This window comes from Phyllobates terribilis, unplaced genomic scaffold (genome assembly GCF_046119375.1).
Source record: "Phyllobates terribilis strain yellow unplaced genomic scaffold, ASM4611937v1 Scaffold_9__5_contigs__length_417890890, whole genome shotgun sequence".
In the NCBI taxonomy this organism is placed as follows: domain Eukaryota; kingdom Metazoa; phylum Chordata; class Amphibia; order Anura; family Dendrobatidae; genus Phyllobates; species Phyllobates terribilis.
Genome location: NW_027362769.1, coordinates 374,820,619 through 374,844,615, shown reverse-complemented (window position 1 = coordinate 374,844,615; position 23,997 = coordinate 374,820,619). Strand labels below are relative to the sequence as shown.

Below are 23,997 nucleotides of genomic sequence, written 5' to 3'. Positions count from 1 at the left end.
TATAGTAGATCATGGTCTAGTTGTATAAATATATGGCAGGCCAATATATAGGAAAACTATTAATTATTTGACATAGAAGAGTAAAAAAAAAATTGTACAACTATGCCCTGCTGGACCTCTACAGCCAAATGTAACCACTTTATATAACTTTACGCTGTGCCTTTAAAATATGGACAGCTTTGGGTGCAGCAAGATGGCGCCCGTTGTACTTCCTGCCCGGCTGATGACGTAGAATGATGGCGCCGGAAGTGAGCTGCTCTGTACGGCATGCATGTGATGTCGCTGTTCGCGTGTGTTTCTGCTCTATGCTGCTGATCGGCGGGAGGAGGACGGGATAGAAGCAGAACATGGCGGCTCCTGCTGTGCAGTTTAAGACCAAGTAAGTCAGGGGGAGGTTTATTTCCTGTACTTTGCCCAATCCTGCGTATAGCACTGGTGGTACTACAAGTCCCAGCTCCACCACCACATCACAGTTCTATGTAATATTTTCTACACTGATATTTAGCATTAAAGGGGGCAGCTGACTATGTAAAGATTCTATGTCATCCATCATGTGTCCAGATCTGCTCTTGCTGTCAGTGAATGGAGACCCTCGTGTATACAGTGTCTCTTCTTGAGCTTGTGCTGTTCACACTGGGCAGGGTGCGTTACCGTGCCAGACCTCCCTGGTCACAAGCCCCGCAGCTGTGTGAGCAGGGTGTCATCAGAGTGGGTGTGATGTGCAAAGGGGAATAGATTTTTTGTTTACTTTTCAATTGAGACCCCAGGCCAGAACCCCCCCATCCCGATAACATCACAGGTTGAATTGAGATCCCTCCCAGACCAAGCCCCGAAGTCAATTAAGACCCCAGACCAAACTACTAAATGAATTGAGGCCCCTCTTCAGGCCAGACCCTTGGACAAATTGACATTGTCCTCTCACCCCATGCCCAGTTCCGCTCTACCTGGATCCCTATTATATGTACTATTACTTTCCTCTGGTAATATTGATTACGTTGCCATATTCTCAGGTTCGGTGGGGGTCCTGATAACTAGTCTGGGGTTTCCAAAGTCTTTGGGGGATGCACCATAACTCATTGTCTGTATTTTCCAGTTACGCCGTGGAGAAGAAGATTGAGCCTTTCTATAAAAGAGGCAAAGTTCAGGTATTCAGCAGATGTTTTCACATTGACGTCCATGATGTTAGAGGCCGTCGGGATCTGATTATGATTTATTTTTGTCTGTCAGATCAGTAAGGATGGGACCCATCTGTTATGTATATGCGGTAATAAGCTGAATGTCCTTGAGATCGCTACCGGGGCCATCACCCGAACTATAGAACAGGTGAGGAACCTACAGTCCTAAAACGCTTCCCCATAGGAGGTAACTGGGTTTGTGTGGGCAATAACAGGAGCATGTGACTCCTCCAGTCAGTGCCAGGAGGTGAGATTGAGGCTACCCCCATCTGATACCATCCTATATAGAGCTCCGTGGGGAGATTGAGGCTACTCCCATCTGATACCATCCTATATAGAGCTCCGTGGGGAGATTGAGGCTACTCCCATCTGATACCATCCTATATAGAGCGCCCTGGGGAGATTGAGGCTACCCCCATCTGATACCATCCTATATAGAGCGCCGTGGTGAGATTGAGGCTACCCCCATCTGATACCGTCCTATATAGAGCGCCGTGGTGAGATTGAGGCTACCCCCATCTGATACCGTCCTATATAGAGCGCCGTGGTGAGATTGAGGCTACCCCCATCTGATACCGTCCTATATAGAGCGCCGTGGTGAGATTGAGGCTACCCCCTTCTGATACCGTCCTATATAGAGCGCTGTGGTGAGATTGAGGCTACCCCCATCTGATACCGTCCTATATAGAGCGATGTGGTGAGATTGAGGCTACCCCCATCTGATACCGTCCTATATAGAGCGCTGTGGTAAGATTGAGACTACCCCCATCTGATGCCATCCTATATAGAGCGCCATTTCCCTAAGCTAAACATATTTTTTTTATCCTTCTAGGATGATCAGGAGGACATCACGTGTTTTATACTCAGCCCAGATGATGGGGTAAGTATGTAATATCAAGTAGCCTCCTCTCAACAGAAAGATTAAGACATTTTTGTTATTAGAATTAGTAAAAAGAAATTCTACCATTTTGTGTATACAGCTCCTGTGCAAACCTGTGTGTTTCCATAGCTGCAAACAAGTTACGCGTAGTCTGATCCTGCAGTAATATCTACTCCCTTGTTTCTACATTCAGGAGGTCGGCAAGAAGCCGGGGGCATACGGCTATAATTGTGGTCAGACTACACAGGGTTTGTTTGTAGTCTGTTACCATGGTAACAAATCGGTCTGCATAGGAGATGTAGACACAAAACTGTAGCGGATAATTAATCAGGATTATCTGCAATTTTTTTCGGTTTTTATTTTGGATGTATGGGAGCAATTAATTAAAAGTGGTTGTAAAGCTGGACCTGCCCTTCAAGTTCTGTCTTCCCTGTAGATCCTGGTGACCAGCAGTCGCGCTTTGCTGCTAAAACAATGGCAGTGGCAGATGGGCACATGCACTCGGACCTGGAAGGCCATCCACACCGCGCCGGTCTCCAGCATGGCCTTTGACTCTACCTCTACATTGCTGGCTACAGGTAAGACTCCAACTTCCCACCTTGTTATATGCATGTATGTTTCCTGCCTCTGATGATAATGTGACTGCTGAAAAGTGATATATATTACACAGGATCCACCATTCACCATAGTTGTCACAGCTCACCTCTTCCGCCCCCTCCCTACACAGGTCAAAGAGAATGCCCCAATACAACCACACCCCCCCCCCCAATAGAAGTCAATGAGTCCCCTCCTGTCTATTGTTTCCTGCTCTAAAGCAAATCTCTAAAAGTTGTTAACAGCACTTTGAGTAAGATGGCTGTCCCCATAAGAAAAATTGTACAATCAGAAAAAAAAAAAAAGATTAAAAGAAAAGATTAGATATCAGTAATTTGATCTGCATCGCCCTGTGTCAGCTGGTCCGGAGCCCTGCGATCCGCCTTCCCGGCGCCTTAACTGGGGCAACATGATGCCAGACCTGCTCATCACAAAATGCGCTGGGGACTCTTATCGCACGGCTACCGTCTGGCTACCACGAGCTACTGACCTGGCCACTGGACCAGGGTGCTGCGGATCAATTCTCTAATATGTGGCTTACTTCTACCGCTGTCAGATGTACAATAAGAGCGCAGCTTCCATGTTGCAGAATCTTGATTAGAATATTTATAATTTTCTGTGTTTTCTTTTACTTTTGTGCTTGTTATGGTCATTACATATTTCTGGCTGCTTAGCCGGTGATCTGCTGACGCTGTGCAGCTACATATAACTGTATTACCCTTCTCTACCTGTAGGGGGCTGTGACAGCACAATCAAAATCTGGGATGTTCTGAAGCAGTACTGCACCCACAACCTGAAGGGCTCCTCCGGGGTGGTCCAGTAAGTTTTAGATGCTAGTTTAGGGGGCAAACTGCCATCCACATTGGTTGTACGATCTGTTGCAGTAGTAAATGGTCTGCTTTGTGTTTTAGGTAATGCAATATTTAACCCCTTCATGACCGGAGCATTTTCAATTTTTGCGTTTTCGTTTTTTGCTCCTCTTCTGTCCAGAGCCCGAACCTTTTTTTTTATTTTTTGTCCAATATGGCCATGTAAGGGCTTATTTTTTGCGGGACAAGTTGTACTTTAAAACGCCATCATTGGTTTTACCATATCGTGTACTGGAAACCAGGAGAAAAATTCCAAGTGTGGTGAAATTGCAAAAAAAATGCAATTCCACAGTTGTTTTTTTTTTATATACCACGGTCACTGAATGCTAAAATTGACCTGCCATCATTATTCTCCAGATCATTATGAGTTCGTAGACACCAAACATGTATAGGTTCTTTTTTATTTAAGTGGTGAAAAAATATTACAAAGTTTGCTAAAAGAAACGCCATTTTCCGAGACCCGTAGCGTTTCTATTGTTTGGGATCTGGGGCTGGGTGAGGGTATATTTTTTTTTTTTGCACGCCGAGCTGATTTTTTTTATTGATATCATTTTGGGGTAGATCCAATGTTTTGATCGCCCGTCATTGCATTTTATTGCAATGTTGCGGTGACCAAAAAAATGTAATTCTGGCGTTTGGAATTTTGTTTCAATGGGGCAAAAAGGGAGGTGATTTAAACTTTTAAATTTTTTTAATATTTTTAAAAACATATATATATACACTTTTTACATGCTTCTATAGTCTCCATAGGAGACTAGAAGCAGCAGCAGTCCGATCGCCTCTGCTACATAGAGGTGATGAGCAGATCGCCTCTATGTAGTAGAAATGCTCATGTGCTATGAGCGCCGACCACTAGGTGGCGCTCAGAGCAATCTTTACACGACAGCCACAGGGGTCTGCTGCAGACCCCGGGTTGTCATGCCCACACATTGGTGACCCGCGATCACGCGACGGGGTCACTGATGGGCAGGGTAAGTGACGTGCTTCCAGCACGGTGCTGTTAAATGCCGCTGTCAGAGATTGACAGTGGCATTTAACTAGTTAACAGCTGCGGGTGGATCGTGGCGGGCACATGTCAGCTGTATAAATCAGCTGACATGTGCCCGGTTTAGTTCAGGCTCAGCGCCGGAGCCCGCGGTGAACAGGGGGTGCCGACGTGGTGCGTACTATTACGTACCACGTCGGAAAGGTGTTAAAGGGGTCATAGGAGATTAGAAAAACATGGCCGCTGTTCTCCGGAAACAGCGCCGCTCAGTGGCTCGGTCTGGTATTGCAGTCTCTTTAGCATTTTTGATCATCGTCTTATTTTTCTAGTCTGGTGCAGTTTCATCCTGACATGTCCCGGCTGCAGCTCTTCTCCTCCTCCATGGATTATAAGATCCGTATCTGGGATCTGAAGTCCAGCAAGTGTCTGCGTCTCCTGGAGAATCATTACAGCGCCGTCACCTCCTTGTGCTTCTCTGCTGATGGGGACATCATGATCAGGTAAGTCCCTAATTGTACAAAGCCAATGCATTGTGTGCCCCAGTGATGATCAGCCATTGTGATCTCCTGTCTGCAGCTCAGGTCGGGATAAGATCTGCACCGTGTGGGACCTGGAGACCAAGACGCCCAAGAGGACGGTTCCCGTGTACGAGGTCGGTGATCACTTGCTCTGTGATCTATTGTCGATATTATATACACGGGAAACAATTTATTTTTTCTCAACAGAGTGTGGAAGTTGTCCTTCTCCTCCCCAACATCCCAAAGCTCATCGGCAGAGATCAGGACACAAAGTCTCTTCTCTTCATCACAGCTGGCAGTAAAGGTAGGACAGAAGCAGGAATTACAAGGATTGTTTGCTTATTATAGCAGCATTGCTCATTCTGGGCCAAAAACATAGCTTGAAAAAGTAATTCGCACTCACTATTCACATACATTACTGATCCTGCGTGACATCCTGTATATACTCCAGAGCTGCACTCACTATTCTGCTAGTGCAGTCACTGTGTACATGCATTACATTACTGATCCTGAGTTACATCCTGTATTATACTCCAGAACTGCACTCACTATTCTGCTGGTGCAGTCACTGTGTACATACATTACATTACTGATCCTGAGTTACCTCCTGTATTATACTCCAGAGCTGCACTCACTATTCTGCTGGTGCAGTCACTGTGTACATACATTACTGATCCTGAGTTACACCCTGTATTCTACTCCAGAGCTGCACTCACTATTCTGCTGGTGCAGTCACTGTGTACATACATTACTGATCCTGAGTTACATCCTGTATTATACTCCAGAGCTGCACTCACTATTCTGCTGCTGCAGTCACTGTGTGCATACTTTACTGGGTTACATCTGTATTCTGCAGGTATACTGCAGGTGTGGGATGCAGCCACGTCCCGGTGTTTATACACTCAGCCATCTCCTCACCCCGGAAGGAAAGCCTCAGAAGAGGAGGGTGACGAGCACAGCCTGACGCACTGCCTGCTTCTCCCTAACCAGGAGGAGGTGGTGACGGTGAGCGCGGAGCACAGCATTATCATGTACGACCTCCACAATCTGCAGCTGAAGAAGCAGGTGTGTCTTGTCTCGTCCTTTCTCGCCCCCGGGTTCTCGTGATCTTCGCCGCCTCCTAACCTTCTCACCCGCAGTTTGCAGGATACAACGACGAGGTTCTGGATGTGAAATTCTTGGGTCCCTCTGACTCCCATATTGTTGTGGCCACAAACAGCCCCCAAATAAAAGTCTTTGAGCTGGAAACATCTAACTGCCAGATCCTGTACGGTCACTCGGGTACGTTGTGTGCAGCGAATCGTTCGGGGGAGGGCGTAGAAATGTCTGCAGACACATCACAATACAAAAAAAATCCCCCAAAATTCTGCTGCAAATTATTTCCACTTTTCCTGCATTTTTTTTTTTATCCAGTCTGAATGTGCATGTGACCGCTGCAGCCAATCACTGAATGCAACGGTAACATTTCCTTCTGGACTAAGTGAGAAGTACTGAGCCTGTTTCTGGACATCCTGTTCTAGCCAGATGGACATGTGACCACTGCAGTCAATCACTGGCTGCTGCGATGATTTGTCAGTCACTGCTGCGGCTAGTGATTGGTTGCAGTGGTTACATGCCTGTCGTGAAAGAACAGGAACTACGGAGACTAGTGATGTACCTGGTGGGAAATAAGTACAGTGGTTATACTTTACAAGTGAAGATCGGCCACCATGGCAGATTAGACTGTGCTAGCACAGATCTAATTGCTCGACTCTACTGAGAATCTGTCAGTGAGCTCAATCTCCCAGGAGTTTGTAAATTTATATCTGAGCTCTTCTGGGCGGATTGACTACCACAGGCCACATCAAAGAAGAGCTGAAACTTTGATGTGTGTTCATAAATAGGAGTTTGTCATTGTCTTTTTCAGCCTATCAAGAACGAGCTCACCGACAGATCCTCAGTTATCTCCTTTTGAAATGTGCAGAAAAAAAAATCCTATAAAAGCCAAACGATCCAAAATTTGTAACGAAACCTAACTGCAAAAAGGAATTCTTCGCACCCAAAAATATATATAAAAAAATTGGTCTGATCCTGAAATTGTGTCACTCCCCTCATTACACCTGATCTTGTCAAACTACTGAGTAAACCGGCAGGAGGGCGAAACCTTGGAGACACATAACTCTTCATTGGAGCTGTGTGCACAAAACAGTAGATCCTTTTTTTATATATATTTTTTTTTTTAATCAGGATGATTTGCAAAGGTGCTTAAATCTTAATTTTTTTTAATAAATACATTTTTTTTTAGCCATTTGTAGGTTTTAATAGCCTAAGAGCGATACCAACATGAGCCACAAGATGGCAATATATTTTTTTTAACTTTCTTTTTTTAATTTTTTTTATTTTTTTAGAGACTGTTCTTGCCCTTGATGTGTTTAAGAAAGGTCTCATGTTTGCCAGCTGCGCCAAGGTACAGTCCAAAAAATGTGTTAAAATACGAGCCGCTCCAGCAGGTGACCTCCTTGTACTTTGCTCAACTTGCACTTTCTTATAGGATCGAACTGTCAGGATCTGGAGGATGAATAAAACCACCGGACGCGTGCATTGTGTCGCCATGGGCGGAGGTCACACCAATGGTGTGGGGGCGATCGCATGCTCCAGGTAGGGGAGTCCCTGTCCTAAAACCTGAACTCCAGGAAGGATGGATGAGCGGCTAACAAACTGCGGGCGCCGCTGATCTCTGTGGTTGTAGTTCCTGAACCGCAGCAGACATGGCGTCATGGGACGGACCGGTGTCGCCTTCAGCTTTTGTCTCTTTCTTTTAGATTGAAAAATTCCTTTATTGTCAGCGGAAGCCAAGATTTCACACTAAAGCGCTGGACGCTTCCCGAGACCGTGACAGTGTCTAAAGGCCGGACCCCCGAACTGGAGAGTCTGTACGCCAGCGTGACAGAGAAGGGGCATGATAAGGTAAAAGAGGACTGAGATGATGCCCAGGTTATACCAGCTGTAAATATATAATTATATACAGAACATACCCAGGTTATACCAGCTTTACATATATAATTATATACAGGAGATGCCCAGGTTATACCAGCTGTACATATATAATTATATACAGGAGATGCCCAGGTTATACCAGCTGTACATATATAATTATATACAGGAGATGCCCAGGTTATACCAGCTGTATATATGTAACTATATACAGGAGATGCCCAGGTTATACCAGCTGTACATATATAATTATATATACAAATGATGCCCAGGTTATACCAGCTGTATATATATAATTATATATACAAATGATGCCCAGGTTATACCAGCTGTACATATATAATTATATACAGGAGATGCCCAGGTTATACCAGCTGTACATATATAATTATATACAGGAGATGCCCAGGTTATACCAGCTGTACATATATAATTATATACAGGAGATGCCCAGGTTATACCAGCTTCACATATATAATTCTACATAGGAGATACCCAAGTTATACCAGCTGTACATATATAATCTATAATATAATGCTGCAAGTGTGCCTGTCTGAAGCCTCGATAGACTGCGCATGCGTGACGCGCTGTCTGGCTCCAGGCAGAAGCAGGCATAAAGCCGTTACAGGTACGAGGAGTGTATGGCGCTGGAGATCGCGGTGTGCGTAGACACTGAACGCATACCGCGATCTCCGGCGCCATACTTACCTGACCGGGAGGAGCGTTGCGGCGGCGCCTCTCTTCGCTGGAGACTGGGGCAGGAGTGAGGCATCGGATCGGCGCATGCGCATAGCGCTATCCGGCGCCATTTTACTGAAGACACATTTGCAGCATGGGAGACCATATACCAATAAAAATGCTCGCCACCCGGGCGTAGAACGGGTTCAATAGCTAGTTATATATACAGGAGATGCCCAGGTTATACCAGCTGTACATATATAATTATATACAGGAGATGCCCAGGTTATACCGGCTGTACATATATAATTATATACAGGAGATGCCCAGGTTATACCGGCTGTACATATATAATTATATACAGGAGATGCCCAGGTTATACCGGCTGTACATATATAATTATATACAGGAGATGCCCAGGTTATACCGGCTGTACATATATAATTATATACAGGAGATGCCCAGGTTATACCGGCTGTACATATATAATTATATACAGGAGATGCCCAGGTTATACCGGCTGTACATATATAATTATATACAGGAGATGCCCAGGTTATACCGGCTGTACATATATAATTATATACAGGAGATGCCCAGGTTATACCGGCTGTACATATATAATTATATACAGGAGATGTCCAGGTTATACCGGCTGTATATACATAACTATATCCAGGAGATGCCCAGGTTATACCGGCTGTACATATATAATTATATACAGGAGATGCCCAGGTTATACCGGCTGTATATACATAACTATATCCAGGAGATGCCCAGGTTATACCGGCTGTATATACATAACTATATCCAGGAGATGCCCAGGTGTGCTGGATTATAAAATAGCAGATGTAATTCATACAATAATATATACATATTTTCCCCTTTTTGCTTCTCAGGATATTAACAGTGTTGCGGTGTCTCCTAACGACAAGTTGATCGTCTCCGGGTCTCAAGATAAGACCGCCAAGCTGTGGTCGTCGACCGACCTGTCTCTCATGGGCGTCTTCAGGGGACACAAGCGCGGCGTGTGGTGCGTGCAGTTCTCACCTGTGGACCAAGTTGTAGCCACTTCATCTGCAGACGGGACCGTCAGACTTTGGGGTCTACATGACTTCAGCTGCTTAAAGGTGATCATACCATTCTGCCCTCCTCTGTAGAATACTACAACTCCCAACATGACTACAATATATTTTTATTACCCTCCCTCTCATTATCCCTCCCGCAGACCTTTGAGGGTCACGACGCCTCTGTACTGAAGGTGGTATTCGTAAGTCGTGGCACCCAGCTGTTGACAAGGTAACCGCTAACCCGTCTCTCCCAGCTCGTGCTCTTCCTTCAGCGTATATTTCCATTTAAAGGGGTTTATTCCCATTTTCATGTGGATATTATCAGATCCTACTTGTTAAAACAAGCACTTTTGCCATTTATTGCAGATTAAAATTTGCAACCGTTCTTGAGATATTATCACTTTTTTTCTTTTGTTTTACAGCATGGTTGCCTAGGAGATCGACCACCACTGCTGTCTAAGCTTGTAAGCACTGTGCTCAAGTTGGCCAGGATTAGGAAGTAAAAGCATGGTCCAGCGATCCTGGCCTGTTTCAAAACAGTGCTGAGAAGCTCAATAGAAAAGAGCTTGTGAGCACTGAGCATGTTCTGCTGTCTAGCAGCGGTGGTCGGTCTCCAAGGCAACGAGCTGTAAACAAAAGAAAAGTGTTCATTTCTCAAGAACGGCTGAAAATTTTAACAAGTAGTAAATTGCAAAATTGCTCGTCTTTACAAGTTCTATCCAACCATACCCCATCTATGAAGGTGGTGAATAACCCTTTAACCCTTCATGGTTCTCATCACATTCAGTGGCTCCGATGGTCTGCTGAAACTCTGGACCATAAAAACCAACGAGTGCGTTAAGACATTGGACGGTCACGAGGATAAAGTCTGGGGGCTTCATAGGAACCGACTGGACAGCGCCGTGGTGACTGGATCTGCAGATTCCAGCATTGTCCTGTGGAAGGTGAGCAGACATCTGAGACCTCATATATCAAATCATGTGACTTTCTAAGCCCCATCCTGCTGAACTGTTGGAACACGCTTTAAGTGGACCTGTAATGCAAATTACCATATTGCGCCCATTTAAAGTGTGTTTCCTTCTACGGCCGACTGAACTGTCAGATGGTCACACATTTTTGGTTTCTGTGCAGGATGTCACGGAGGTAGAGTTGGCAGAAGAGGAGGCAAAGCAGGAGAATGAAATCTTGCAGTGAGTCTTACAATGATCCTGCTTATCATATACGGGTCTCTTAATGGCCAAGATCCTAATTAACTTTTTTTTTTTTTTTTGCTTCTAAGACAACAGGAACTGTCGAACCTTCTACACGAGAAGCGGTTCCTCAAGGCTTTGGGCCTAGCAATCTCCTTAGACCAGCCTCATACTGTACTCCGAGTCATCAAAGGTGGGTAGCAAAGTGCCCATTTTTAACCCTCTGAGCATTGAGGGTATGCCGGTGCTTAAATGAGATGGAACTAAACCCGCATTTTTTTTTTTTTTTTTTTGTGTGTTTTTAAATGCTATCTTTTGTTCTCTGTTAACCACTTCAAAGTGGGTAAAGGATGACGTGTTTATTAATGAGTTGAGTAGTTGAATTTCCTTGGCATCAGACTCTCATCCACATGCTGTTCGGAGGATATGCCATCAATATATATTCCTGAAAAAAATCCTTAAAGGGGACCTGTCACTTGCAATAAATATGTATTTTTTTTTTACTTGGTGTAAATGCCGCTGTTCTCCTGAATCCGGAGATGTTTTTCTTTTGTTCCTGTGCTTTTCCATTCCTGAGATATGGCTCCATCTTTCCTGTTTATAAATCTAGTCTTTGTGGGTGTGGTCATCTTTGTGGGCGTGGTCCCCTTCGTTGGCTTCTGTAGAGCCACACCCAACTGAATTACAAGACTAGAATTGCATGCAGGGAAGAGGAGGCCATATCTCAGGAACGGAGAGGCGCAGGAAGAAAAGAAAAACATCGCCGGATTCAGGAGAACAGCGGCATTTACATCAGGTAAAAAAATGACATTTTTATGTCAAGTGACAGGTCCCCTTTAAAGGAGTTTTTCTTAATTCTAGGATATGCCATAAATTTATAATCAGCTGGGTCAGACGTCTGGGACCCCCACTGATCAGAAAATGAAGGAACACTGTTCTGATTCAGCACTGGATTTGTTGCACAGTTTTGCCTTTAGCCACCCTTTTGAGCAAGGATTTGTTGCTGTAGCTTTGCTAGAGGTTCCTGCACAATGGGAAGCCCCTGTATCTCATCTTATTGTGCTTTACCTACAGATACATTCACATACATAGATACAGTTGATGTGTGCCTCTACTCCTTAGTACACTGCTGATTTAAGTTTGCTGGCCCTTTAAGAAACTGCAGCACAGGCTACTTCTGTGCTAAGCTGTACTAATAGGAGGGGGGATATGTTTGGGCTGTTTTTATCTTCCATCCTATGCTCTGCCTCCAGCCATCTTGCAAGAACCACAAGGGAAGGACGACCTGGAAAAAAATATTCTGAGGCTGCGACAAGACCAAAAAGGTAATTGGGATAAATGCAGGAAATGTTGTGTCTGAGGGACCTGAGCTGGTTTTGGGGTCTTATTGCCTGTGTTCCCCTTACAGTGGCCACAGATCACTTAGGCACAGTGCTTTATAAAATGGCCGAGCATCAGTAACCAATTTCTAGAGAACTCCTTTAAAGAAATGCACATCTATATTAAAGGGGTCCTCTGCTTTAACCTACTAGTTGGAAAAGTCCTGTTCGAATAGACTGATCATAAAGTATCTCTGTACTAAAACCTCCAGAGCTCAGCAGTGATCTGTAGAGAAACCCCCAAACAGCTCCACACCCATCCATAGGTTGTGTCTGGAATTGCAGCTTAGTTCCATTAGTGATTAGGGCTTGGCTGCAATACCACACACAACCTGAAGACGGGGGTGGCGCTGTTTTAAGATGTATCATTCTATAACGACCTTGTCTGCCCATCAGAGTCCATCCTGAGATACTGCAGCGTCTGGAATACCAACTCACGCAACTGTCACGAAGCCCAGTGCGTGCTGAGCATCCTGCTGCGGCACGAGCCGCCCGAGGAGCTGCTTCAGTACAGCGGCATCAGGGGCAGCATTGAGGCGCTCATCCCCTACACAGGTGAGGACGCCGACCATAGACGCGTTACAGGGAATGCCTCTTGCACGCTCTCATGACGTTGCCCTGTTTTCTTCCAGAGCGCCACATGCAGAGGATGGGGAGGTTACTGCAGGCGTCCATGTTCGTGGACTTCATGTGGCAGCACATGAGACTGACCGATCTACCAGTGGAGAAGGACGGCGTGCCCATCCCGGTGCCCAGTCTTGCTCTTCCCATGCAAGAAAATGGCAAAGCTTGAAGCCAGGACCAGACTTTCACCATACAGTCATATAGGGTCAACCAAAACCCCCCGGACCTGCTGGGGTCATATCCGCCATCCTGGATGGATTGTGGACCAGTTACCAAAAAAACGCTTCATGCTCCAATTTCATTGGTTTAATTCTTAATTTTTTTTAGGGGTAAAACTTCTGTCTGCCCCGTCCTATGAACGTTTTCGGGGGGGGGCACACAATTTTGAATATTTAATACAGACCTTTTCTTTTTGCCGGTCTCTCACTTTGCAATATCAAGTGACTATACACTGCCAACATATTACTGGTAACTAGAATAGTAGCACCATTTTGGGCAGCTACCACTAGAGGAAGCTATTGGTATACAGTTTTTTTTTCATTGAACTCCATAATAAAACAGTATACAGTGAGCTCCCCCTAGTGGTGACTGCTGGCAGAAAGCAATTTGTCATTCAACTTTGTGTCTATACCATAAAGATATATATTAAGAAAATAATCCAAATACAACATTGGACCAAAAAACTATATGGCGTTGTATACAAGTGGTATGTTATACATTTTTTTTTTTTTTTAACCCAAGTGAGATCTAAGCTGATTACCCTTGGTGGCGCTGTTGCATATGTGTCTGTTGAAAGATAATTTGCACCTCTAGTGGAGAAGAATGGTACTGCAGCTGGCAGAAGTCGTTGAATATCCCGCTGTGATGATACATAATGGAGATTTACAACACTTGGTTTGTATTTATTTCTCATTGATACAATGCAACATCAAAATATACCAATTTATCAGATAAAGATCATAGTGAATGTATGCGCTAAACGTTAAAGGGATTGTCCGCCGCCTCTCTCTTCTGTCTGGTCTGCCTTGGGGAGATGCTGATGTATGGACGTGGGTGTCCAGCACCTCTCCCTTTTTTTTTTTTTTTTTTTCCCACAAACCCTTTCACTCAACTCACAAAATAGATAAAAAATCTTTTAATATCATCCCTTTAAAGGGGCCTTATCATATTGATCATGGTGTCTGATCTGCAGGCAACAAATTCTAAAGGAAGAGGAGCTGAACAGACTAATATATAGTTTAGTAGGAAAAGACTCAACTTCTATTTTATTCATTCAAATTCTGACTTGTTCTTAGGAGTCCAGTGGGCGGTTCTACTGAGTGGGACCGCCCACTGGACTCCTAAGCATAGAATGAACATAATATAAGTAAATTACCAGGTATACTAAACCCTATATCGATCTGCTCAGTGCCACTTCACCAATATGGATCCAATTACTGAAATAATAAATATACAGAATAAATATAGATATAATTAAAAGTTTAAAAAAAACACATTTTACTGTCTTTAGCCGTCCAGGAGTACGCCCTCCCTTTTCTTTAAAGCTGTCCTCGTTACAAATGTACAATTGTTAAGAATTTCATGATGTTTGGGCCGTTGAGGGACCGGAGGGGTAATGTCAAAGACAAGATGAGAGTTGGGGGAGCCGCTAGTTTCTTTAGGGCTGCTGGGATTACTTCCCATAGTCCGTGCGTCTTGACTTATCTTCCTCGGTCGGGGGATGGGGGCTTCTTGGACGACTATTGCTGGCTGCTCGGAAGCAGCAGGTGGATTTCTGTTCTTCCGAACCTTAGGCTTCATTTCTGTTTCCGAGCTTGGGGTCTCCACCCCGATTTTTCCCATCGGTGATGTTCTCACAGGAGGTTGTTGAAATCCATATTGAGTATTTAGTGGGAAACCGCTAATTGACCTGGATTTTCGTCTGTCCAGTTTATTTTCTGCGTCAGGATGATTATCATATTTCCTCCATGACTCCTCTGCTCTGTTCACCTCCAAGGTGCTGGAGGCCTTGAAGAGGTTTCCCATAGAAGAAAAGGCTCCTTGGTTCATCATGGACTCAAGCTGGTGACAATTTCGGTAGGGTTTCAAATACATCGCTGGGACATATCCAGTTTTTCCATTATACCTATTCATAAAGATGAGATTAGAGATCCATTATGTCAAGTATATGGTAAAGTTATACTGATACAGCAAGTTTTATTTTCCCTGCAGCTCCCCCACAGGGGAAGGGAGGTATTACATGGCATTTTTAAAACTATAAATGTTTCTACATTTTTCAACTAAATCTATATTAAGATATACACTGCTCATAAAAAAAGGGGACACTTAAACAACAGAATATAACTCCAAGTCTATAACACTTCTGTGAAATCTACCTGTCCAGTTATGAAGCAACACTGATTGTGAATCAATTTCTCCTGCTGTTGTGCAAATGGAACAGACAACTGGTAGAAATGATCGGCAATTAGCAAGATGCCCCCTATAAAGGAGCGGTTCTGCAGGTGGTGACCACACACCATTTCTCTGTTCTCATCCTTTTTGGCTGTTGTTTTGGTCACTTTTTCATTTTGCCATTGCTCTCACCCCTAGAGGTACAGTAGCATGAGGCGGTGTCTACAGTACAACCCACAGAAGTTGCTCAGGTAGTGCAGCTCAACCAGGATGGCACATCAATGCGAGCTGTGGCAAGAAGGGTAGCTGTGTCTGTCAGCCCAGTGTCCAGAGCATGGAGCAGATACCAGGAGACGTGGAGAGGGCCATATGAGGGAAACAACCCAGCAGCTGGACCACTACCTCCGCCTTTGTGCAAGGAGGAACAGGAGGAGCACTGCCAGAGCCCTGCAAAATGACCTCCAGCAGGCCACAAATGTGCATGCGTCTGCACAAACGGTTAGAAACCGACTCCATGAGGGTCCGACGTCCACAGATGGGGGTTGTGCTCACAGCCCAACACCGTGCAGGACGCTTGGCATTTACCAGAGAACACCAGGATTGGCAAAGTTGCCACTGGCGCCCTGTGCTCTTCACAGATGAAAGCAGGTTCACACTGAGCACATGTGACAGACGTGACAGAGTCTGGAGACGCCGTGGAGAGCAATCTGCTGCCTGCAACATCCTTCAGCATGACCGGTTTGGCAGTGGGTCAGTAATGGTGTGGGGGTGGCATTTCTTTGGAGGGCCGCACAGCCCTCCATGTGCTCACCAGAGATAGCCTGACTGCCATTAGGTACCGAGATGAGATCCTCAGACCCCTTGTGAGACCATATGCTGGTGCGGTTGGCCCTGGGCTCCTAATGCTGGACAATGCCAGACCTCATGTGGCTGGAGTGTGTCAGCAGTTCCTGCAAGATGAAGGCATTGAAGCTATGGACTGGCCCGCCCGTTCCCCAGACCTGAATCCGAATGAGCACATCTGGGACATCATGTCTCGCTCCATCCACCAACGTCACGTTGCACCACAGACTGTCCAGGAGTTGGCGGATGCTTTAGTCCAGGTCTGGGAGGAGATCCCACAGGAGACCATCCGCAACCTCATCAGGAGCATGCCCAGGCGGTGTAGGGAGGTCATACAGGCACGTGGAGGCCACACACAATACTGAGCCTCATCAGGAGCATGCCCAGGCGTTGTAGGGAGGTCATACAGGCACGTGGAGGCCACACACAATACTGAGCCTCATCAGGAGCATGCCCAGGCATTGTAGGGAGGTCATACAGGCACGTGGAGGCCACACACAATACTGAGCCTCATCAGGAGCATGCCCAGGTGTTGTAGGGAGGTCATACAGGCACGTGGAGGCCACACACAATACTCAGCCTCACCAGGAGCATGCCCAGGCGTAAGGAGGTCATACAGGCACGTGGAGGCCACACACAATACTCAGCCTCACCAGGAGCATGCCCAGGCGTTGTAAGGAGGTCATACAGGCACGTGGAGGCCACACACAATACTGAGCCTCATCAGGAGCATGCCCAGGTGTTGTAGGGAGGTCATACAGGCACGTGGAGGCCACACACAATACTCAGCCTCACCAGGAGCATGCCCAGGCGTAAGGAGGTCATACAGGCACGTGGAGGCCACACACAATACTCAGCCTCACCAGGAGCATGCCCAGGCGTTGTAGGGAGGTCATACAGGCACGTGGAGGCCACACACAATACTCAGCCTCATCAGGAGCATGCCCAGGCGTTGTAGGGAGGTCATACAGGCACGTGGAGGCCACACACAATACTGAGCCTCATTTTGACTTGTTTTAAGGACATTACATCAAAGTTGGATCAGACTGTAGTGTGTTTTTCCACTTTAATTTTGGGGGTGACTCCATATCCAGGCCTCCAATGGTTAATAAATGTGATTTCCATTGATGATTTTTGTGTGATTTTGTTGTCAGCACATTCAACTTTGTACAGAACAAAGTATTCAATGAGAATTTCATTCATTCAGATCTAGGATGTGTTACTTGACTGTTCCCTTTATTTTTTTGAGCAGTGTAGAATCCTCATTGAATGGATTTATTTCTAGAAACCGATCCTATTTGCATACCTTATTAGCCACCATCCATTGTTTGACTTCTCCTTGACTTCTACTACGACTCCTCTGGAGATGGACAATTCATCGCAGCTCATGGCTTCATAAGATGAAGTTGAATAGTAACGGACTCCTGGATAGTAAAAGAGTACAGGACGTTATAGTTTATGGAATTATTAACCCTGTCGTTCTCCATGAACTATATGTCTGGCATAGATCAGGAGCTGAGCTTACTCCACACTCCTTACGCCTGCATCTGCCTCTAAAAGCAGAGATCAGCCACAATTGCAGTGTATCGGTCTCCTCACCTCTCCCAAAAATAATGATATTTTATAAAAAAAAAATGGATTATTTTTTGCTTGCAATACTTTGTCTGACCAGATATTGTGCTCTTGAGCCGATTGAGCAACACACAAGAGTGATACAATATTCTAATCTGCCACCTAGTAGTGGAAACAATTCCTGCACCGGTTTTTTTTTTCTTTTCTTTTTCTATAGCAATGAAGTTTCCAATGTTCCCATTGTTTTTAAGCATACATCTGTAGAACATGCAACACCGGGTGCACAGCGTACCTTTGTCATCTGATTCTGTTCCCGAATCCGACTCCTCTTTCTCTTCTACCGCCTTAAGGAATGGAGCAGGAAACCAGGCCACTCGTTTTTCTTCGTTTTCCACCAGCCACCACCCTAAAATGTAAAATAGGCGTTATTACAACTTCCATGATGTCATTCCTATAACTTGCATCTATCGATAAAGGCCTGGTGACGTCTCACCTGAGTTTTCCTTGATCAATACCCCCAGCTGCTCACAGCGCTTGATTTTGAAGGGCCGGTTCTTGGTGTCCTTGGTTTCGTAGTCTTCGATACACACATACATCTGGGATACAATAGGTGCGGAGGCTGGTGGTTGTGGTAGTTGTTTCGGTTCTTCTCTTTTCTGAGTTTCTCTTACTTCTGATGGCAATATCACTACACTGTAACCAGAAAAACGAGTTATATTTTATTTCCAAGTCTTAGTGCAGAAGCTTCTGTCTCTTAAAGGGGATCTGTCACAAAGCCAAAAAATGGCCAGTTGTTTGGTCTTATTTTATTCCTTTAGCCTCCCTGAATATTCCATTTTTTGTCTTTTTAAAATGTACAATACGGTTCCAGAGCTATGGACCATTTTATTTAGTCCTAATTTTTATGTTCTTTGCCAAAGGGGCGTGGCTGATAGGATTTTTCTGGGGATGTGGCTTTAGGTTGCTCTGCATTAATGCCGTGTGACCAAAAAAGCATTAAAAAAGGGCTGTATCTCTGGAATGGTATGGAATTAACAATCAAAAAAACCTTGATAATGAAATAAAAGCAAAACTGGCCACTTTTGACTTGGTGATAGGTCTCCTCTAAAGCTGTTGAATCTTAAATTTTATTTTAAGAAAACCCACACAATATGTTAAAAATCACAGTGATCAACTGTGATCACATAATCTGAATCAAGAAGCAAGTGTTAAAATTCTGTACAGTGGCCACTACAGGAGAAATTAAGTATTGCACAGTGTTTAATAGTCTGTCATCACAATGCATGGACAGATCAGGTCCTCCATAGTTAAAGATGCTCTCAGTAGCTGCTGCATTCCAGTTACTAGATGAGGGTCCTCAATAGGAGACCCCCGACTATGAATTTCTTTGTTGGTCATTTTAAAAAGTGGGCAACATGTCTCCTAACTTTTAGATCACTAAATGAAGTATAATAACATATTTGCCAGCAGTTCTGGTACTCCAAGGACGATCTGGTGCATTGTATAACAAAGGTTGGGGATTGTGCAAACTCCACCTAAAAAAAAAAAAAAAAAAGTGGCTCCGAAGACTGCTTAAAATGTCCTGAATGCGTCCTAAAATGTCCTAAAATGTGAATATGTTGTCCTCAGGCTGCACACACCTGTTTTCGGGGAAGGTGGCGTTTAGGTCACTGTCTTTGGGCGTAAAGAACGTCGTCACCACGTTGCATTGTGAGATTTTGTTGTCCGTCTTCAGCAGCTCCTGGGAAAATCTCTCCAGTAATCGCAGCCTCTCTATAAAGCGACTGCTGCTCCTGTTTTTCCTGAAGATCGGCACGTCTATAAGGAAGAAGAGGAAATTAGCCCATGAATCATCGGGACGGCTGTTAAAGATAATGTCCACAATGGTAATTGCCGTTTTAGGGAATTACTCAGCCACCTCTGGTGTAAACACATTGCTATGCCGAATATTTATTACAGATAATTATCCGCCCATGGGACAGTCCCATTCTTCGGAAAGAAAAAAAAATAAAAAATTTCCGGATAGGATTCTTTCACATTTTGGGTACGATTTTTTTTTTAAATTCTATAAAATCATACCCAACATGGGGAAAAATCCTATCCAGAATTTACTTACGTGACCGAGCCATAAATTCTGGATAGGATTTTTCCACATCTTGGGTATGATTTTTCTTTTCCATTTTATGTTTGTGTGAATGTATGTATGTTTATGTATGTATATATGTGTGTGTATATATATATATATCTACTATATAATCGGCTTATCCCGTCTGTCTCCATCCAGGAAATCCAGCGTCGCTGATTGGTCCAGCCGCGGCCAATCAGCGACGCCGGATTTCAGAACAAGATGGCGGCCGTTAGCGGCTCATCTGCCGCACGGAGGTCAGCGGCGATGCAGCCGGGAGATGACCAGCTTGCAGCAGAAGTACCCCGACCGGCGGCCTAGGCGGCACCGCTCCCCGGTCCTCCCTTCACACTTGCCGTCGGGAGATCAGCGAACCTAGCCGCTGATCTCCCGACGGTAGCCGCATGGAGGTCAGCGGCGATGCAGCCGGGAGATGACCGGCGCTAGCCGGTCATCTCCCGGCTGCTCGCAGCGGAAGTACCCGCACAGGCAGCGCCGCTCCCCGGTCCTCACTAACACGGTTCGCTGATTGCACGCGCATTCATTGACATAGCGCGCGGTGGATGCTGGGTGTGACACGATGGGGGATAACCCCGCCCACAGCCCGTCATTCACCGTGGTACGCGGAACAGGAGACCCCTGGCTGCAGCCACAAATAGTCGTGATGTAAGCGGAAGCAAGAGCCGGGGGAATTACGTGCTGGCTGTGCGTGGTCAGCGATGTTGTCACAAGCAGTATTGACAACCTGACGTAATTACAAAATTCATTAGGGGCCCCGGGGGGATACATTGGGGGGTTAATTTAAAGTAGTACACAACCCATTTAAACACTGCTTCGCTGATTAGTCGCGCCCAGTCGGCCGCATACATATTCTAGAATACCCGATGCGTTAGAATCGGGCCACCATCTAGTATATATATATATATATATATATATATATATATATATATATATATATATATATATATAATTTATCGCTGTGTGTGTGTGGGTTATATAGAATTTTCTTTTTTTTTTCTCTTTAAATCATACCCTAAATGTGGAAAAATTCTAGCCAGGATTTATATATATATATATATATAATGGGCTAGGCACCCTTTAAAGGGCGCTTAGCCAGGTGGGGCCTGTGTTGGATTTCACCAAGGGTCCAGGAAAGGGCTACATAAATACTGGGCCCTTCTATGCTTGGGGGCCGACCGCTGAATTATAATGAACCCCCTAAATTTGATTGTTTTTATGGGATCCCTAGAAATGATTGGGACCAGTCGATCTTGGATATTGATGACTAGTCTCGTTACCTCTCAGTTTGGGGATCATATTCTCCGATTTTCGAAGTAACCCGGATTCCAATGGGAATTTTTTTCTTAATTCTCGCTATGAATAAAGAAGAGGAAAAAAAAAAGATTTATTTCACTTTTTTCTAAATCAAGTTTATAAAAATGGCGAATACATTTTCTGCATCTTGTGATGCATGTTAAGGGATTTTCCTTATGACTGGCGCAAGATAGTGCAGATTTTAATCCAAAAGTTTGTTAAATTCAGCAGATTTTATCACCTCTCTCAGCCATACCCCTTTTTAGGACACCTCTAGACGTGTCAAATTGGGTGTAAATAAGAGTCTTAAAAAATGTTTTTATGCTCTATCCAAAACATTTTGCCACCGAAATACAGACTAAAAATCTTCCACGTAGACAGAAACTAACGAGGTCATAGGGGACTTTATTAGAATTACTAACAGGGAAAAGTAAAGCAGTTTCCCACAGCAACCAATCAGGTCACATCTTTCATTCTTCAAAGGCCCTGTGGAAGATAAAAGCTGACAGCTGATTGGTTGCTATGGGTAATGCTGGTTGCTGTGGACAAATGATATACTTGTCCCTTGCCTGAGTTTTGAAGTCTCAATTAATTTTGCCATTGTTGCCTAATGCAACCAATCAGAGTCCAGCTTTCATTTTGATTGCTATGGCCGGTGTCGCAAACAACCCTTTTATCAAAAAAATGTCATAAATTAAACACATGGCTAAAATTGGACACTGGTCACATGATACATGTCGGATACTAAAACGTGGCAACTGTAGTGCAATTACGTGGCCTCTCACGTGACCAGGCCTCGCCTAAACGCTATTAGATACTCATTAAGCAAAAGCGTCATTGGTTTCTATGTAAACCATGGCTCCATGGGCTACAACGCAACGAGCAACGTCCTTTTTGGGAAAAATGTTACTTACGTGCATCTTTTTGAAGTCTTCAAACGTCCGGTAGACGACTATGTCGTTGTGGTCAGACCACAGAATTGAAAAGATATTGCTCTGTCAAAATGAAAAAAATAATTACATAAAATTCACTTTTTTTTTATAGATATTTTTTTTTATTATTGATGGACTAGAAGTCCAAGCATGGCCTGGAAGAAGAAGCAAGATCTATACATAGCAGGCTATGCGTGTTTGTCATTGTTACTAGGGGTGTAACTTTAGGGGGTGCACCGCACATGGGCCACAACATGGCATGTGGGGTCTTGTTATAGATTTTGCATTAAGGCTCAGAAACGGCAGGACCCCAAAAGTCCTCCGATCCCCTTTAATAAGATCGATTTGATGTTTTTGAACGGGCAGAGGGAAGAAAGATGCTGTCAGACTTCTCCCCTGAAAACTCCATGATTCTTATCTCTCCTGGTATCATCTGTTGGAGGAGAGTAGGAAGGACCCCATACACAACAGATGATTGCTCGGTCCTGCCAAAATCGTTAGGTTCAACCAACTTTCATCCAAAATGTGTGGGGTCCTGTGGTTAGAGCCATGCATCCTGTAGGCATATGGCAACCTCAAGGTTCAAGGAGGCTATCATCATGGTTTATACTCTGTTTCTGTTCACAGAACCACCATATTTAAAGGGGTTGTTTAGTTTGGAAACCCATTTTCATACGCCCTATTGATTTCATATATGGGAGTCCATTGTTCATGATCTCATGGTCAAAGCGGTGAGCAGTGTAAAGACTATCTCTCGCTCTGGAGGACCTGTCCTGTGCTACATTACACAGACAACCAATAGATTTGAATAGATATTGTGTAATGCCTAATTTCCCCTATGGTGGCGCTGAAGGAAAATTAAGATTTAAAATAGATTAAAACTGAATTCTTGGGGTCCCAATAGGAGATCATTGAAGGACCCTTCTAGTAAGCAGACAAAAGAGAGTACTCGTTTAAAAAGTAGCCTTAGTGAATTTTCAAGACATAATTATTGAGGCAGGTGAGTGCAACGGAGTGCAAACAGGCTCAAGATTATTAAAAACATGGCTGTGTTCTTTCAAAAACAGCACCCCAACAGGTTATGTGTGGTATTACATCTCAGCACCATTCACTTTAATAGAGCTGAACTGCAATACTAGACTCAACCTGTAGACAAGGGTGGCGCTGTTTCTGTTGACGTTGCTATAGACTGTACAGCTACGAGAAGAACAAATGGTTGCAATACGCTACCTTCCGCTTCCCATTCCGAAGAACGCCGACAGCTTTGACTTCCAACGGATGACGCCCGGCCATGGTCTGCTGAGGCATCTTGCCGACAAGATTGTTATGATTATAGACAGTGGTAGCCTCTCTTTATAATATTCTGCAACGCCAGGTTATAATTATTCCACCAATCAGAAGTTATTGACTCAAGAAAGAAACATCACGCCTTGGAGGAAGTAAAGGACTCAACATTCTGGTAGTTGGGTAATTCCTTGTTTTCATCATCATGTGATTTCTTAAAGAGAAGAGAAGACAATGTATTGTAGCAGTAATAATATCATATGTAAAGAATGCCTGGTCTGACGTAATAATGGGGGGGACTTCGTAACTCACCTAAAATCTAGCCCAGATGTCATATTGTATGAATCTGGGTTAGGAAAGCTACGATCATATACTCTACTAAGGAATTCTGAAGGGGTATCTTCATCTCACTTTCCATCATCAGATCATAATTAAAAAGAGCACCCCCAGCTCTGGAGGACTCCACATACAGTTGTGCTCAAAAGTTTACATACCCCGGCAGAATTTTTCCAGTAAATACTGGAGGTGAATTTGCACTCATCAGCCTGGAAGCTGAGCATGGGACGTACTTGGATGTTCCAACATGACAACGATCCAAAAC

General features: G+C 44.5%; 2 protein-coding genes across 3 annotated transcripts; one reads left to right on the top strand and one right to left on the bottom strand.

Annotated features, from left to right (window-relative positions):
* Positions 1-223: 223 nt before the first annotated feature.
* On the top strand, positions 224-14,038 carry TBL3 (transducin beta like 3). Of its 2 annotated transcripts, none has more exons than XM_073648401.1 (22): positions 224-379; positions 1,094-1,145; positions 1,228-1,323; positions 2,008-2,055; positions 2,492-2,633; positions 3,384-3,468; positions 4,833-5,003; positions 5,080-5,155; positions 5,229-5,325; positions 5,878-6,086; positions 6,161-6,302; positions 7,409-7,467; positions 7,552-7,658; positions 7,823-7,967; positions 9,572-9,802; positions 9,901-9,971; positions 10,530-10,686; positions 10,874-10,932; positions 11,022-11,125; positions 12,186-12,257; positions 12,708-12,866; positions 12,944-14,038. In XM_073648401.1, the coding sequence occupies exons 1-22, from the start codon at positions 348-350 to the stop codon at positions 13,102-13,104; spliced, it is 2,475 nt and encodes an 824-aa protein (XP_073504502.1). In that variant the 5' UTR covers positions 224-347; the 3' UTR covers positions 13,105-14,038. The 2 variants fall into 2 exon arrangements, with proteins under 2 accessions (XP_073504502.1, XP_073504503.1); XM_073648402.1 differs by having other exon boundaries at positions 304-379; positions 1,233-1,323.
* On the bottom strand, positions 13,878-23,600 carry LOC141162361 (NADPH oxidase organizer 1-like). Its single transcript, XM_073648403.1, has 8 exons — positions 23,343-23,600; positions 22,095-22,175; positions 21,165-21,240; positions 19,382-19,559; positions 18,235-18,434; positions 18,034-18,147; positions 17,476-17,593; positions 13,878-15,060 (listed from the first exon to the last, which is right to left on the bottom strand). Exons 1-8 carry the CDS (start codon positions 23,418-23,420, stop codon positions 14,442-14,444), a joined length of 1,464 nt encoding a protein of 487 aa, XP_073504504.1. The 5' UTR covers positions 23,421-23,600; the 3' UTR covers positions 13,878-14,441.
* Positions 23,601-23,997: the final 397 nt, after the last annotated feature.